Source organism: Limulus polyphemus, unplaced genomic scaffold (assembly GCF_000517525.1).
Source record: "Limulus polyphemus unplaced genomic scaffold, Limulus_polyphemus-2.1.2 Scaffold1178, whole genome shotgun sequence".
NCBI lineage: Eukaryota > Metazoa > Arthropoda > Merostomata > Xiphosura > Limulidae > Limulus > Limulus polyphemus.
Genome location: NW_013666788.1, coordinates 271631 through 286221, shown reverse-complemented (window position 1 = coordinate 286221; position 14591 = coordinate 271631). Strand labels below are relative to the sequence as shown.

General features: G+C 30.6%; 1 protein-coding gene across 1 annotated transcript in view; it reads right to left on the bottom strand.

Moving 5' to 3' along the window:
- Nucleotides 1-155: 155 nt before the first annotated feature.
- LOC111086546 (cilia- and flagella-associated protein 65-like) overlaps nucleotides 156-14591 on the bottom strand; it is a 47673-nt gene continuing 33237 nt past the window's right edge. Inside the window, exons 17-25 of the mRNA XM_022389757.1 lie at nucleotides 13833-13937; nucleotides 10678-10821; nucleotides 9527-9667; nucleotides 8980-9099; nucleotides 5586-5683; nucleotides 3998-4108; nucleotides 3548-3704; nucleotides 2311-2375; nucleotides 156-384 (exon numbers count right to left, since the gene is read on the bottom strand). Of these exons, the coding sequence (XP_022245465.1) occupies nucleotides 282-384; nucleotides 2311-2375; nucleotides 3548-3704; nucleotides 3998-4108; nucleotides 5586-5683; nucleotides 8980-9099; nucleotides 9527-9667; nucleotides 10678-10821; nucleotides 13833-13937 (1044 nt within the window). The 3' untranslated portion in view covers nucleotides 156-281. The remainder of the gene's footprint in view (nucleotides 385-2310; nucleotides 2376-3547; nucleotides 3705-3997; nucleotides 4109-5585; nucleotides 5684-8979; nucleotides 9100-9526; nucleotides 9668-10677; nucleotides 10822-13832; nucleotides 13938-14591) is intronic.

Genomic DNA, 14591 nt, shown 5'->3' with positions numbered 1-14591 from the left:
TCTTGTTTATAATCAAACTTCGTTTTCCTTCGAACACGTCGATTGCTAATTTCATTTTAATAATACTGCTTCTCAAATATTAAACAATAAAAAGAATACATATCACATACCTTATTAATATTAATTTAGAGTATTTCATTTTAAAAGGAAAAAAAGAAACAGTAATAATAACGATAATTATTTCTAGAGGGTAAACTAATAAAACTGAGTATGGTTTTTAAGGATACAATTACATCAAGAAAACCTTTAATTACATTTTATATAATATTCTGTATATGAAGTTAAAATTTCAATTTTCCAATATCTTGAATAACATCCCAAACAGCAGACTCCAGTAGTAACTCCAGGTCATTAAATAAGCAAGGTGAAGTCCCAAAGGTGTCTCTGAAATGTTGAAACTTTTTAAAATATATTTGTGATTTTGTTTCAATGTTTTTTTTTAGAAAAATTGTGCTTCATTTCACAGAAATTTGAGGTTATACATTTACATTTATTTAGTTTTTAATTTTTCTTACAAGTTTTAAATATCTGTACATTTTTGTTTTCCATGTTCAGGAATAATTCTGTTATATATTGAAATACTCTAGACAAAAATTGTAAATGAGAAGAAATGAATTTTCATATTTTTATAGAAAACATGTGATTTCTGTTTTTAATGCAAAACTTAATCTTTTTTTATTAAGGTTTTTCCTGAAATATTTTTATTACAATCTTTATCATAAGGTAATCAAATTATCACAATATTTACAACATTAGATTTCAACTAATAATACAGAACAACATATTTGATATAATTTGCAATTTATGAATTATTGTGTTCCACAATAGCACATCAGATTTTAAAATGACAACAGGTCAACACCAATGATTCAGTTTTAAAGTATTTATTGTATTAGTTATTCTTCTATGAAAAGCACTTTACAGTAAAAAGACTTCTTAACTTCTCAAAGTAACTTCACAGTGAAACAGTACGTTAATATTTTAAGTGTTCCATTGAGTGTTTCATTAAGATTTGAAATTGAAATAGATTTCTCAGAATTACTTAAGAAATGATTTTGATGATTATTTTTTTAATTACTTTAGTTATGTTTTGAATAACCAACATACAACGAAACGTTTTTACATTTTCATTAAACATTGATTTGCGTGAAAATATCAAGGCTCTTTTTAGCAGCAGTTTTATACGATGCTTCTTCAGTATATTAAACCTAGTTAGTGTCTTTGAAAAAAGTACAGTTTATAGTTGTTTTAATTGTGGCTTAAAATATTGGTTACTTATCGATGCAGGTTTCAAATGAAGAATATAAAGGTATATATCAGTAGTTTATTTCTCATCTACTGTATGAATTATAACTGAAAAAGTAAAATAATTTGTGTCATGCCCTGGAACAAACTTAACAATATTCTGTTAATAACAATTTACGGCAAAGCTTGTTTTTATCAGATATATATATGAGGTGTGAGGAATCTGTAAAAGTAGAAGTTTAATGAGCACTGTTTACTGTAAATGAAATTAAGAAAATTAAATATACAGAATTTATGTGATATGTACATATGAACTTACTGTGTTTGTATGTTATTACTAGCTAAGCTAATACATAATTTAATTTTAACTTGTATTTTCACATCAGAGATTATTGATCTAGCCAGTTTGGTTCACTCAATAAATTTTATATAATCTACTAAAACAAAAGATTTTTACCACATAATTTCTGCTTGTTTTATAATTTACAAAGACTGTTATTACTGTCTTACTTAGTCCTGAATATACACTACAAACCATTGTTTATTTGGACATCACAGTTTAAAATATGTAATATTGAGATTTAACAATGTGTAAAACACCTTTAAGTGTTTTATGAAGAAAAACAATGAATATTTAGTGAAAAATTCTTTAATTCTTCAACGTTTCACCTTACAGATTTATCAATAGGTTAACACCCTACAGAGCATAAACTTGTATTCAGTAGATAAACAACCTCTTATTAAAGCTGTAAAGTGAAACACTGAGGAGTTAAAGAATTTTTATTGGATAATGACCATTTCTTTTCATAAAACACATTTACCCTTCATGCTAGATAAACCCCTCCGCGTGTTAGAATATGTTACAATTAAACTTCATTATCTACAGGCTATTGGATCATACCTTTTTTTTGAAGCCTACATAGAACTTGTTATTTTTCATTATGACTAACTAGTTGCATTACAACTGTTCAGAAATTTTTTGTTTACTGTTTTATGTGTCAGTAAATAATGTACTTGCAATTGATATATATTTAAAGCATTACTCTTAAACATATATTCTCTTACTCATAGTTAATGTCCTTAGTATCTTCTTCACTAGCTTCTGAGTCAACAAAATTAGTGTGAGGAACCTGTAAAAAGAGCAGTTTAATAGGCATTGTTTACTACACTAATACAAATGAAATTAAGAAAATTAAAATTACAGAATGTATATAACATATACATATGAACTTACTGTGTGTGTTGTTACTAGCTAAGCTAAGACATAGCTTATTTAAAAGTACAAAAGTTCCAACCACATAATTCCTGCTTGTTTTATAATTTACAAAAACAAAAGTTCCTACCACATAATTCCTGTTTGTTTTATAATTTACAAAAACAAAAGTTCCTACCACATAATTCCTGTTTGTTTTATAATTTACAAAGACACAAGTACCAACCATATAATTCCTGTTTGTTTTATAATTTACAAAAACAAAAGTTCCAACCACATAATTCCTGCTTGTTTTATAATTTACAAAAACAAAAGTTCCTACCACATAATTCCTGTTTGTTTTATAATTTACAAAAACAAAAGTTCCAACCATATAATTCCAGCTTGTCTGATACAAAAAAAATATAAAGAAATGATTTTCATTTTGGACAAGAATGAACCAGATTTCTAGCTACATGAACTTAACTAGTGCTAGTGGAGTAGTGAGTTTTCTAGCAACAATAGCCCTTTCTTTAACAGTATTGTTTTTTTATATTTATTATAACTAATTCTAATTTCATTATTATTATTATTTATTACCATAAAGATTATTTCACTTTTTTAATTTAATTCATGGATTTAGGACTTAAATCTACTAAACTGGCTGAATCAAATATAACTCTTACCACAGTGTGAAACTATTACCACAGCATTGGCTAAAATATTCACTATATTCCTTTTTTTATTACTTCTAATTTAATTTTATGTTTATTAATAATGATTATTCTGAACTTTTTGATTAATATATGGAGTTGGCCAATCATTGTTACTGACCAAAAATGTTGTTAATAGTGAGAATACCCAATTGATAAAATAATACGTCCTGATCACAATGATTAATATAATTTGATTATATGTAATTAGCTATGTTTATTATTAGGTACATACTTTTAGTTCTGACCTACATAGGTATCCTGCTTTGATCAGAAGTTAATATTGACATTAGTTGAAACACCAGTAAGACACACAACACCTTTCAACAACTAATAACCAAAGTATGATCACTGAAGAACAAGTTTGACTTATTGGACAATAAATCATCATTTTTACCTCTTTCTTATCTTGGTTACCAGTATTTGAGGAAGAATCTCCTTTGATGTTAGGTATTATCTGAATATCACTTTGTTTCAGCTGAATGAAGTATGGAATTGGATAGGAAATTACATGTGCTACCTTTTTCAGGAATATGTCGTCTTCCAATACATCCCTAAAAGCATAAAAAAAAAGAAAATAGACATTTAATAAGGGTTTATATTTATCTTCCTTTAACACTGCTTGATAATACAAAGGATTTCATATCATACTTTTGCAATTTTCAAAACAAGAATAGATGTGTTTTTTGTATTTCCTGCTATATTTGGTAAAAAATCACTACTATTCTTCTAAAGGTTATGTTTATACTCCTTATCAAATTCATTCTAGAGATAATCAGTGCAGTTGGTTTACTTATCTAGAAACTAGGGTAATCTGAATATTCAACCTCTATATATATCTACTAACCTCAGTAAATCTTCCAGAACATAAAATATTACTTGTGCTTCCTCCACATATTGTATATTGTCATCATGTGTGACTTCAGTTGTGTTATCTGTGGTAGTATCTAGAGATCCTCTGAAACATGCAGTACATAAGTAATGGTCTACAATACATAGGCAATGACATGTCTGCACTTTACATCACAATTTGATCCACCAAATCAGTTAAATAATGATGTACTTTAGGCTGAGATGTATTTAAAAATTAATGTTATTTTATTGTATCTTAAAAAGAAGCCGAAGTTATTTTGCATGAAATTTAAAAAAAACATGCCAAGTCTTTTGGAAAAATTACAATGATAAAATTTATTTTTTGTGCATGGACAAACACACCAAGTAACATTAAAGTCCATCTGCACAAGACAAACGTACTTGTATTTGGTCTATCTCTTGTATGTCAAGAAGAATATTTCTAGCATTTTGATGTGAGCATCTTGAATTGTAGAGTGAAATATATATACACTTTATCACACTTCTTTTATTTATAACATATGACACTTCAGAGCCAGACAAAGTAGTTTCCTATAAGTTATCATGCTTGTGTTCTAAATATAATTATTACTGTTTCTATTTTTTCATTCTACGGCTTGCAAGCAGCTTTTTAAATAAAAATTTACAGAACTTCACTATTAAACAAAGCATTTTACAATTAAAACCTCTTATATTATTTTCTACATAAATATAAAGCAAAAAGTCTTTGTCTGTCTGTATGTTATCTAACTACTCCCAGGTCACTGGGCCAATCTCAATCAAACTTTGTAGGATGATAGTTTGGAACAAAGGACATGTTAATGGAGGTTCATAACCCTCTCCACCCTCATTATTACTGTTATTGAGCATTTATTATCTTTGACATAAGTTAATGTTAACTACATTCATAGATGACACCAGATCCTTACGCACACAGAAATTATTCAATTTTCTATAACACAATATACACACAGTGTGGGGGGAGAGCACACAAACACCTTATATATCTCAGAAGGAATGCAATGAAAAAAATGGCCACCACTATTGCAATAATACATAAACTCAGCTGAAGTTTCTACTCCAACAGCCACCACAAGGTTGATACAAATAGCCATTTCTTGAGTTATACCCACTTCCTACTTTGACCCATGACCTTTCAACTTCAGCCTGTAAAATACTTCTGCAGCCAATGACCATTAATTAATTACGTGAAACACTGTAGAAGGACATTAAGAGGTGGGTGTTAAAAGCAGGCAACAGATAGCACACCAACTGCCACTACTTTGTCTGATACCTCTTCCTACAAAGTCAACCTGACCATCGCACAGTGTATACCATGCTTTTAGTATATACATATTGAGTTATTAAAGCTTATACAAAACCTTTGGTGAGGTAATAATGAATACTGTAATAATATTTTATATTATAAATAAATTGTGTGAAAGTTAGGATTTTGTCATTTATCATAGCATCCACCCACACATTTTTTCTAAGTTTATAACTCAGACAAATTAAGGGTACCTCAGCTTGTTAGACAATAACAGTACAAACAACATAAAAAAAGACAAACTTTTGAACTTTACCTTTTTATAAAAAACTTGAAGATATCATTGGGGAACTTTGCTGAAAAACTTTTGATGGAATGAATGAATGCAGATACGTGGAGCCACAAGGTAAAAAGCTATTCAAAAATTTGAAAAAATTACAATTCCAAGGATCATGTTTTTCTTTTGCCTTCAAGAAAAAAGGTTGAAAATTGGTCAGAGGGTTATTATTACCTTGTCATCAAATAAAAAGTATAGATATCAATATTGTAAAATAAAAACTGTGATAAATAAAAACTTTGCTTTAGCTACCTTTTTATTCAGTAAAATATATTATTTCATTTATATTGTGGTACTGTTCTAGATTATTTCATAGAAAAGATAACTTGAAATTAACTAGCAAATTCTGGTTAGTGTTGCAGTTTCATTAATAAAACTTAGAAGGCTATAGAAAAAACTGCTAGCACACAATAGTGTGAGTTATAATTTTCTTACACTGAAAATGTATTTCCGATAGGTAATTACCTCCTCTCACATAATAGCTTTAGTGCCACTAGTCTAGATACTCCCATCTACCTCCACATGCTTTGACAAGGTACTACTGTGTTGTAGCATGCAAATAAGCATGTTCCAACCCTCCACCAATAGGAGTGTGACACAGCCTCCTAACACAGCTGACTCCCTCTATGCTGTATAACACAATCTTCACTTCAAGATTATGTACAAAAGAATTACTGGAAATGAGGATTCTGTCAGTAGGTATCTGTCAGAAAAACATTTTCAGTGTAGGTAAATTATAGTTTCCAATATGATATCTTACCTCCTCTCACATAATAGCTAGAATCCCACAATAATCTGGTGGAGGGACCAGTGCAAAATTACCTATATGAGCACCCCTCAGAAAGCATCTGAAGAAAACTCATGTAGTGTGACACCTCAATGAAGAAGAAACACACACTCATTGCCCTTGATGAATGAACATGTCAACAAACTGGCAGAAAAGGGGGCACACCTGATAGTCACACAGATGTACCGTTGGTGTGGAGTGGCTAGGGTGCATTGGACTATAATTGGTAGGTAAAGTCCAATCCAAAACCAGAAGTACCGGGAATGGAACATCCAGTCCACAGTAGGAAGATGGTCCCAACCATCTTCACCTCAGACCCAGAAACCAGAAAGGAAAGAATACTTCCTTTCCAAGAACCCAGGCCAGCATATGAGCAGACCTAGTATGCAACCAACACCAGCCATCAGGGAATCCAACATCTGGGCAAAAGTAGGAAGGTGGAATGCAATGTGGAGGGACAAAACCAGTCCAAAATCATGCAGCATTGGAAATTTATCATCCAGTCCACAGTAGGAGGAGAGTCCCAGCCCAACCACATATGTAAGGACTTAGTTGGCCAGTCCAGCTCCAACCAACACCAGCACACCCAGGAACCAACCTCCAGGTGGCAGTAGGAAGGAGAGTTCCCAGCTGGAGGGGTGAACTGCTTGTGGTGGATTCATCCAATCCAAAACCAATCAGCATCTGGAATTGTACATCAGGTTTACAATAATAGGAGAGTACATACCATCTACACCAGCAGATTACCAATGCCTTACTCTCAACTGAGTGGGAAGGAGCATACCCAGGAGGAAGCCTCCATGGTCCACTACCCCGGTAGCTAGGAGCTGGTAAGTGACAAGGATTCCCTTACTCCACCGGAAGAGGGGGGGGAGTCCAGAGAAATGCATTACTGGAGAAAGTACAATGGATGACCTTGGATCCTATTTTGAAAAGCAGACCAAACCTGAAGGATCTAGCCAGGAATGAAGAGATGGGCAATAATCCCTTCCCTGCTTTACACATGCTAGTCCATGAGTGTACAGTTTGGGATGAGCATAACTGTGATGCAACACACCACAAAGATGAACCTACAAGCAAGCCAATCTTGCAGAACAGTGAGCATTATAGACCTTAAAGGCCATACAGTGCAGATTTAAGAATTAGTATACCTGGACAGGCACCACTCACCACAGAGTGGGATACAATATAGAAAATTTTGTGAGCCTGCAAGGGAGATATAGAAATATAAAAAACTTATCCACTCACATTTGACCTGATGTGTGGAGTATGGTAACAAGTGGTATGCAATATCCAGATGAGGAAGACATGGACACATGATGCAGGAAATGAGATGAATGTGGTTGGTGTGGTCCACAGGAAAGCCTGGTTGATGTCTTCCAAAGAATAACAGAAATGAAAAGTCAGGTAAAAAGGTAAAGTGCTATATTTGATGAGATGACACCTGGAAAAAACGTTGGGAATAGGGAAACCAGAAAGAATAAGCCAATTTGATAATCTGGCAAATCCAACCTGTGAGGGTGGCAGGTGAAATATCTCTTGAAGAAGAAGGGTTCCAATGGAAAAAATTAAACAGGAATGAAAGCCACGGAAAGAAGGTGTGTGGGTAATATAACACCTGAGAACAGGCACAGGACATAGAATTCTAATAAAATCTGAACAGGATTATAAATAGGAAATAGAAGATAGGGAAAGTGTTGGAAAGGAGATATCACCGTTGTAAGCAACTGACATCCTGGGAAGAACTACGATTGGGATACAGGATAACAGAGGTACGGTGATAAAGAACACATGATACGTTGAGGGCAAAAACATCAGACCTATGATGATCACAAGCAAAAAGGAGCAGGAAATAGGTTATGAGCAATAAATGGTATAGATTACATAAAACAAGATATAAACACCTACAAAAATAAAACACATAGTACACCTAAAGTATTAACGAAACTTGTAATTTTAAAAGAATATATGAAGTAAGAATTATACACTTAATTCTCACCTATTAGGTCATCATTCTCTCAGTGCAGTGAAAACTATATGCAAGTTCAACATTTCTTCTAATAATTGTAACAGTGTACCTGTTTCATATCTCATACTTTTAATTTCCAAATCATTTTGTTAGGCAAAAGCTTGAGCATGAAAATGAGAGTATTGAATTACAAAACCTCTCTCTCTCTCTCTCTCTTGAAAATATGATTTAAAAAAAATGAATGATTTTTAATATGATATTACAATCCAGTGTATTAAATGATAGATACTCAAACTGAATTGCATAACATTTGATAATAGATTGGTAAATAAATGCGAAGATAGATTTTTTTCAATATATAACTTTTACTGCAGAGGTATATATGTACGTATGTCCGAGAACACACTTATTATTCACAACTCCATCCTTAGAAGCAGAAGCTACAAAAACAACCATTAATGGAGAAAGCAGAGAAGTCAAATGTTGTAACCTTCCTGACGTAGCATATTAACAAAGGTGACCTAAAATGAGCACATTTATTATTAAAACACTGCCAAATTTAACAATTCAATAAGAAACTACCAAACATATACTAAAATTTAAATATTTTAGCTGACCTCTGTTGTGCAGCATAAGTCTACCTCCACTATAGTTGGACCTGATATACAGTATATCATTACTTTACAAGTTATTTTGTCACCTGCTGCCAGGAGTCCTTGTTTTGGATCAATCAGGAGCTAAGAAGCAAATTTCAAAATGTAAGAAGAATCTAAACAATTCAATCTAAAATTCAATATAAAAATCATTATAAATCAAAATAAGTTAGAAATTTTAGGTTCTCAAAGTTCTTTTACATAAATGTCATACCAAATCAATATTATTAAATGTACGCACGTTTATATTTGATCAAAGTTCCAAACTGAAAAATAGCATATTGATTGACACAGGATATTCAAGATAAACCTCAGATGAAGCTTGTTAAAATTCCAACATTAAAATAGCTGGAATTAAAAGGTTCAGCCACAGAGTTACAGACTACACACATATTTAGCAAGATATACAGGTACATCATCAGTTTTCTGTGATATGATATTCATACATTAAGGTATTACTAAGATATAGTCTAATTTAAATATACATAAACCTATTTTTAAGTTCTATCACCTCCACTCCTAGAATGTCTACTGGATGCCAGAAGAAGTGAATATCTCGCATGGAGTTGTTAGTTATCACTACAATCCTTCTTTCCAGGGCCCTAACAGGGATGTTCCCAAAGAAAATAACATCTCTAGAAAGCTGAATATCCTACAAAAGATTATAAACTTCTTTATACCATCGTGCTTCAAAACATATTAACTGCAGAGTAGTAAAATTCCTATTAATTAATGTGTTAACCTCAGAGCAATTCACAATAGAATTAAATATTTCAGATATGAGTTGCATACTTATAGATAGTAGTAATAAACAAAATGGAACTTTCACATCAATATTAGTAGCCAAGAAAACACAACTGATAAAGATTTTACAAATATAGATGTACTTGAGATAGGCATTTGTATTCATGGATTAGCCAGTAAACCTACTGCTAAAGTTTCAAAAGAATTAAAAGTGAAACGTTACATACCTAATTACCATTCCAATGTTATGACATAAAATAAATAATGTAAATAGCCATATTATCATATTTCACATTTATGGTTTTTTAAAGAATTAACTATTACTTAAAAAAGCAAAAAATTATTTTCCTTGATAACCCCAAATACCTAGACAATATAAACAATTTTTGCAAAGTAAACTTGTATTTTATCTTTCAACTTATATCTTAACAAACAATCGCAAAAAAAAGAAACATTCACTTCTAGATAAATTTCAATGTTTACTTCTTCTTGTGGTTTCATTGAGAGAAAACCCAACTGAAGCTATGGATTAAATATACCAACTTTTCATAAAACATATAGAAGTTAAGTTAGTTTCAACTATGTGCTAACATGATAATACTGTGGGACTATTTTTATATTTAAGTTATAATGAAACAACATGTCACAAAAACTCCAGTAGCTGCACGTACTTCAGTTAATATGAAATAAAACAATTAAATTCTTAGGATAATGTCAAGAATACAATATCACAGGTCTTAACACTACAAAGTGAGGCATACTATTATAAATTTCATTAATTCTACCTGTGTTCTTGTAAGAGCTTGTTTCTGATAACTCTATAAACTATCAACATTTATATCCAACTTGTTTTTGTAAAATTGTTCTATTGAATATTCCAATAAAAGATGAGTAAACAAATATTAAATATAACCAAACCTCTTGGGAAAAAAAGTTTAAAAAATGTTCTTTATCAGAGCAGGATGAGATAGCACATGTAGCTTCGATGGTCCTAGGATCAAAAACGTCTTCCTGAAACATGACAGTCTCCATTTTTCCATCAAATTGAAATGAGGCATTCACCTAATTTAGAAAAAAAATTAATTATACATCAAAAAGAAAATGAATATCAAAATCAGTAATGTTTTTTCTTTTTTTACACTTTAAGATCTTATGAATGATATGGACAAGTTCTATTTTGAAAAATGATTTTGGTCAAATGTTTCTGGTGATAGAAGCTAGATAACATAGAACAAACAACTTAAACGTATTCATCAAAAATATTGTGTTACATATGTTGCAGCTGTGGAAAGTTGGAAGAACCGATTAAGTATGGGTGGTTTCCTTACATAATTACATTTCTAAAAACACTTCAATAACAGGATTAAGTAATATGCATATAAAATGTAGGTTAAGGGAACCGATAAATGTTAAAAGTAAAACAAAAGAGTAACATAAAACATTGAAATTTATAATTTTGATAATAAATTATTGTCAATTACAATAAAATTAATCTACAAATTACAGATGGTATAAAACAAACAACTGAGAGACATAATTGGCTGGAAGCTAAGTTACATTTGGAGACTTATCCAGAAAAGTTTCAAAATAATTATCAAACACCTTGAATTGCATTATAAACTAAATGCAAACTGATAAATTAAATATAGTAACAAATGAAAATAATGCACTGCCTAAAGTATAATTTGATTATATATTCTTTGATCAAGATGCAACAGAAATTACAAGCTTCTGTTTATGACATTTAACACACTTAGTTAAACTGGTAAGTCAGGTATACATTAATAACTAAGTTAATTTTTTCTGTTCTGATTCATATAGGTAGCTTGCTTTGGTCAAAGGTTAATAATAATAAAATATTACAATGATATACTTTCCATCAAATAAGTTTAAATTTACACATTCTTTTTTAAGGATTTTATCTTTAAAACACCCTATAAATTAAATTACAGTAAATGTATTGTTTTGTTTTATCTATTATAACCTCCAAGTGCTTTAAATGGCTTGATATGTTGCAAAAGTAATAAATGAGTAATTAATGTTCATTACAAGTAATAAAAAACATTTTGTAAATGCAAAATGATGTAGGGATGGTAGTGCCAAAAGAATGCAAACAAGAATATAGGGATGATACAGCTATACATAGATCATCCCTACATTACTTTCAATATTAAAATTTAATGTTACACTGTAAAATGCACGAGTACAATTCAAGTGACCTTGTAGTAATAGTCTGTAATAACCAAGTCATGTTTGAACTCAACTTGACTTTTCTTATATATAAGTCCAAACATAAATATAGGGATGATACAGCTATACATAGATCATCCCTACATTACTTTCAATATTAAAATTTAATGTTACACTGTAATGTGCACGAGTACAATTCAAGTGCCCTTGTAGTAATAGTCTGTAATAACCAAGTCATGTTTGAACTCAACTTGACTTTCCTTATATATAAGTCCTAGGCTCTTAGTTAAAATACATTGATGTCTATCCTGACGTGACCATTATATTATAATAAAGAAACTGTATACCGACATTCAGGAATATATAACTTCCAACTGCACTAATATTAAAGTCAAGTATGCTTTTTACAGTGTAACATTAATTTATAATATTGAAAATCATGTCAGGATGACCTATGTATAGCTTTATCATCCCTATATTTATGTTTGCATTCTTTTTGGCACTGCCATTCCTACATCATTTTACATTTACAAAATGTTTTTATTACTTGTTTTCTGTCATTTTTTTAGTGTATTCTATGAATGTGTGTAATAAAATCTAATATTATATGTGTTGTTTTTTTTTACTCTTTCACTTCATACATTATATAGGGGTTCGATCACTAAAGACACCAACTGTATTGTGTACAAATCATTGTGTATTCAACGTGTTACAGTCATCTATTATTGGCTGATAGTTCCTGTTTCACCATGTACTTCAGCTTTTTAATTGAACACCAGATTTCTATAAAAAAGCTAACTTCAAGAGGTAATGATAACATCATTTACACTAGAATTACGATTTTTTAAATTACTTTTAGTTATTACAACTAAGTGATGACATAGAGCACTATTCAGTAACACACAGAGTGGATTTAGGTTTAAACTGACATTAGTGATAAAGTAGTTGGAGAGTTATCTTGACTGAAACAAGAAGGAAGATGAACAATTTGGTGGGTTGGTATCTTAGTGATGGTTTGGTATCTTAGCGATGGTTTCTTGCCTTGTTTTTGGCTTTGTTAAATAAAGAAACAAATGAAAGTGAGTGGCAATCATCTTTTAAAGTAAAATCCTCTGTCCTTGTTGATTTTTTAGTGTGCATATCTGTATTATGCCTATTGAATACCTTCGCCATCCCTACATATAGTGTCTACCAACTCTATAATAAATCTTTATTCCTGCACCTAACTGGATTGTATTTATGATTTCATCTTATCTCTTTAATAAACAAACTAACTTTATTGGCTAGAAGGAGACACACAAAACTTTAACTAATTTCAAAACTAGCTGAACTTCATACTGGGACTGGAACTACAAGTAACAGAAATGTATTCAAGTTTCTTTTCTTTAGTTGCAAGAAAGTCTGGAATTATGAATCATTGGTGCAACAAGATACAATTCATTCTTTTCTGATGGCAAAAACCTTAAAGTCTCAATAATAATTAGTTCTAAGTTTTTAATATAACAATAATTTTTAGTTAGGTTGCATATGAACGGGTGTCACACTATATGGATTAATTCTCTAATCTGAATTTATCTTTCCTTTAAACCTTTCAACAGTACTTGTGTACAGTAAAAAAACATTATAAATAATTTATTTCTGTTACAATTTCAACTGAATCTTTTGAGCTTGAGCACGATTTATAAGAAACAATTTCACATTAAGAAACATTTTCATTATTCTAACTCAATCAAATTAACATATTTCTACAAATGTAACAAACATTTGGTCAAATAGAAAATGCAGTAAGATCCTGAGTTATCATTTATATATTAACCTAGAATTACTAGGAAACCTTCAGACAGATCTCGTTAGAGCTAGAGAAAAACTCATGTTGAACAAACCAGATAGGTCTTGGCCTCAAGAGGAAAAAATCTGAATGGTACATATTTAACTCTTCCAGGAGAAATATCTCCATCGTTTTCCAAACACTGTATAACATGGTCATTCTGAAAATTGATGATAACTATAATGTTAATATTAATCAACAAAAGATATATCAGAACTGCAAATAAAATTGCTCTATCATGATGAAAAAAAAAACAACTGGTTAAGAATGTTTTTTTTTCAAGATCATTAAATGCCCAAAATTTCTAGATTAAAAAAACCACAAAATATTGCCAATTAAAAGACATGTTAAATTATACAAGTACTTTTTCTTATTCTGTTCATCAACTATTTCTACTCTGAATTAATATTTTCTTTAATATTTTAAGTACCATACAAGTGTACAGTAAGGCAATATCATTACTTGTAATTTTTTCTCATTTATTTCGGGGTTAGACACTATGTTTTGTTATAATTTCAATTAAAGCTTTTGTCTTTTCTCTGTAATAAGCTTTCTTACTCTACTCTTGTAAATATTCTAAACCTATCAGTTTTTAAGCTTTGCAGAGCAGATTGGAGGATTGAAACCATGTTTAAAAAAAAATGACAAACATACTCCAGAAAGAAATGAAAACCCACCATTTTGGATTACATCTTTCTCAAGGGTTAAAGCATCACATACAAATACAAACTGATAACTGAATAGAACACATACAATAATTTAAACCTGACTTAACAAAAGTAATGTCATGTTCGATGACGAGGAACCCACTTTG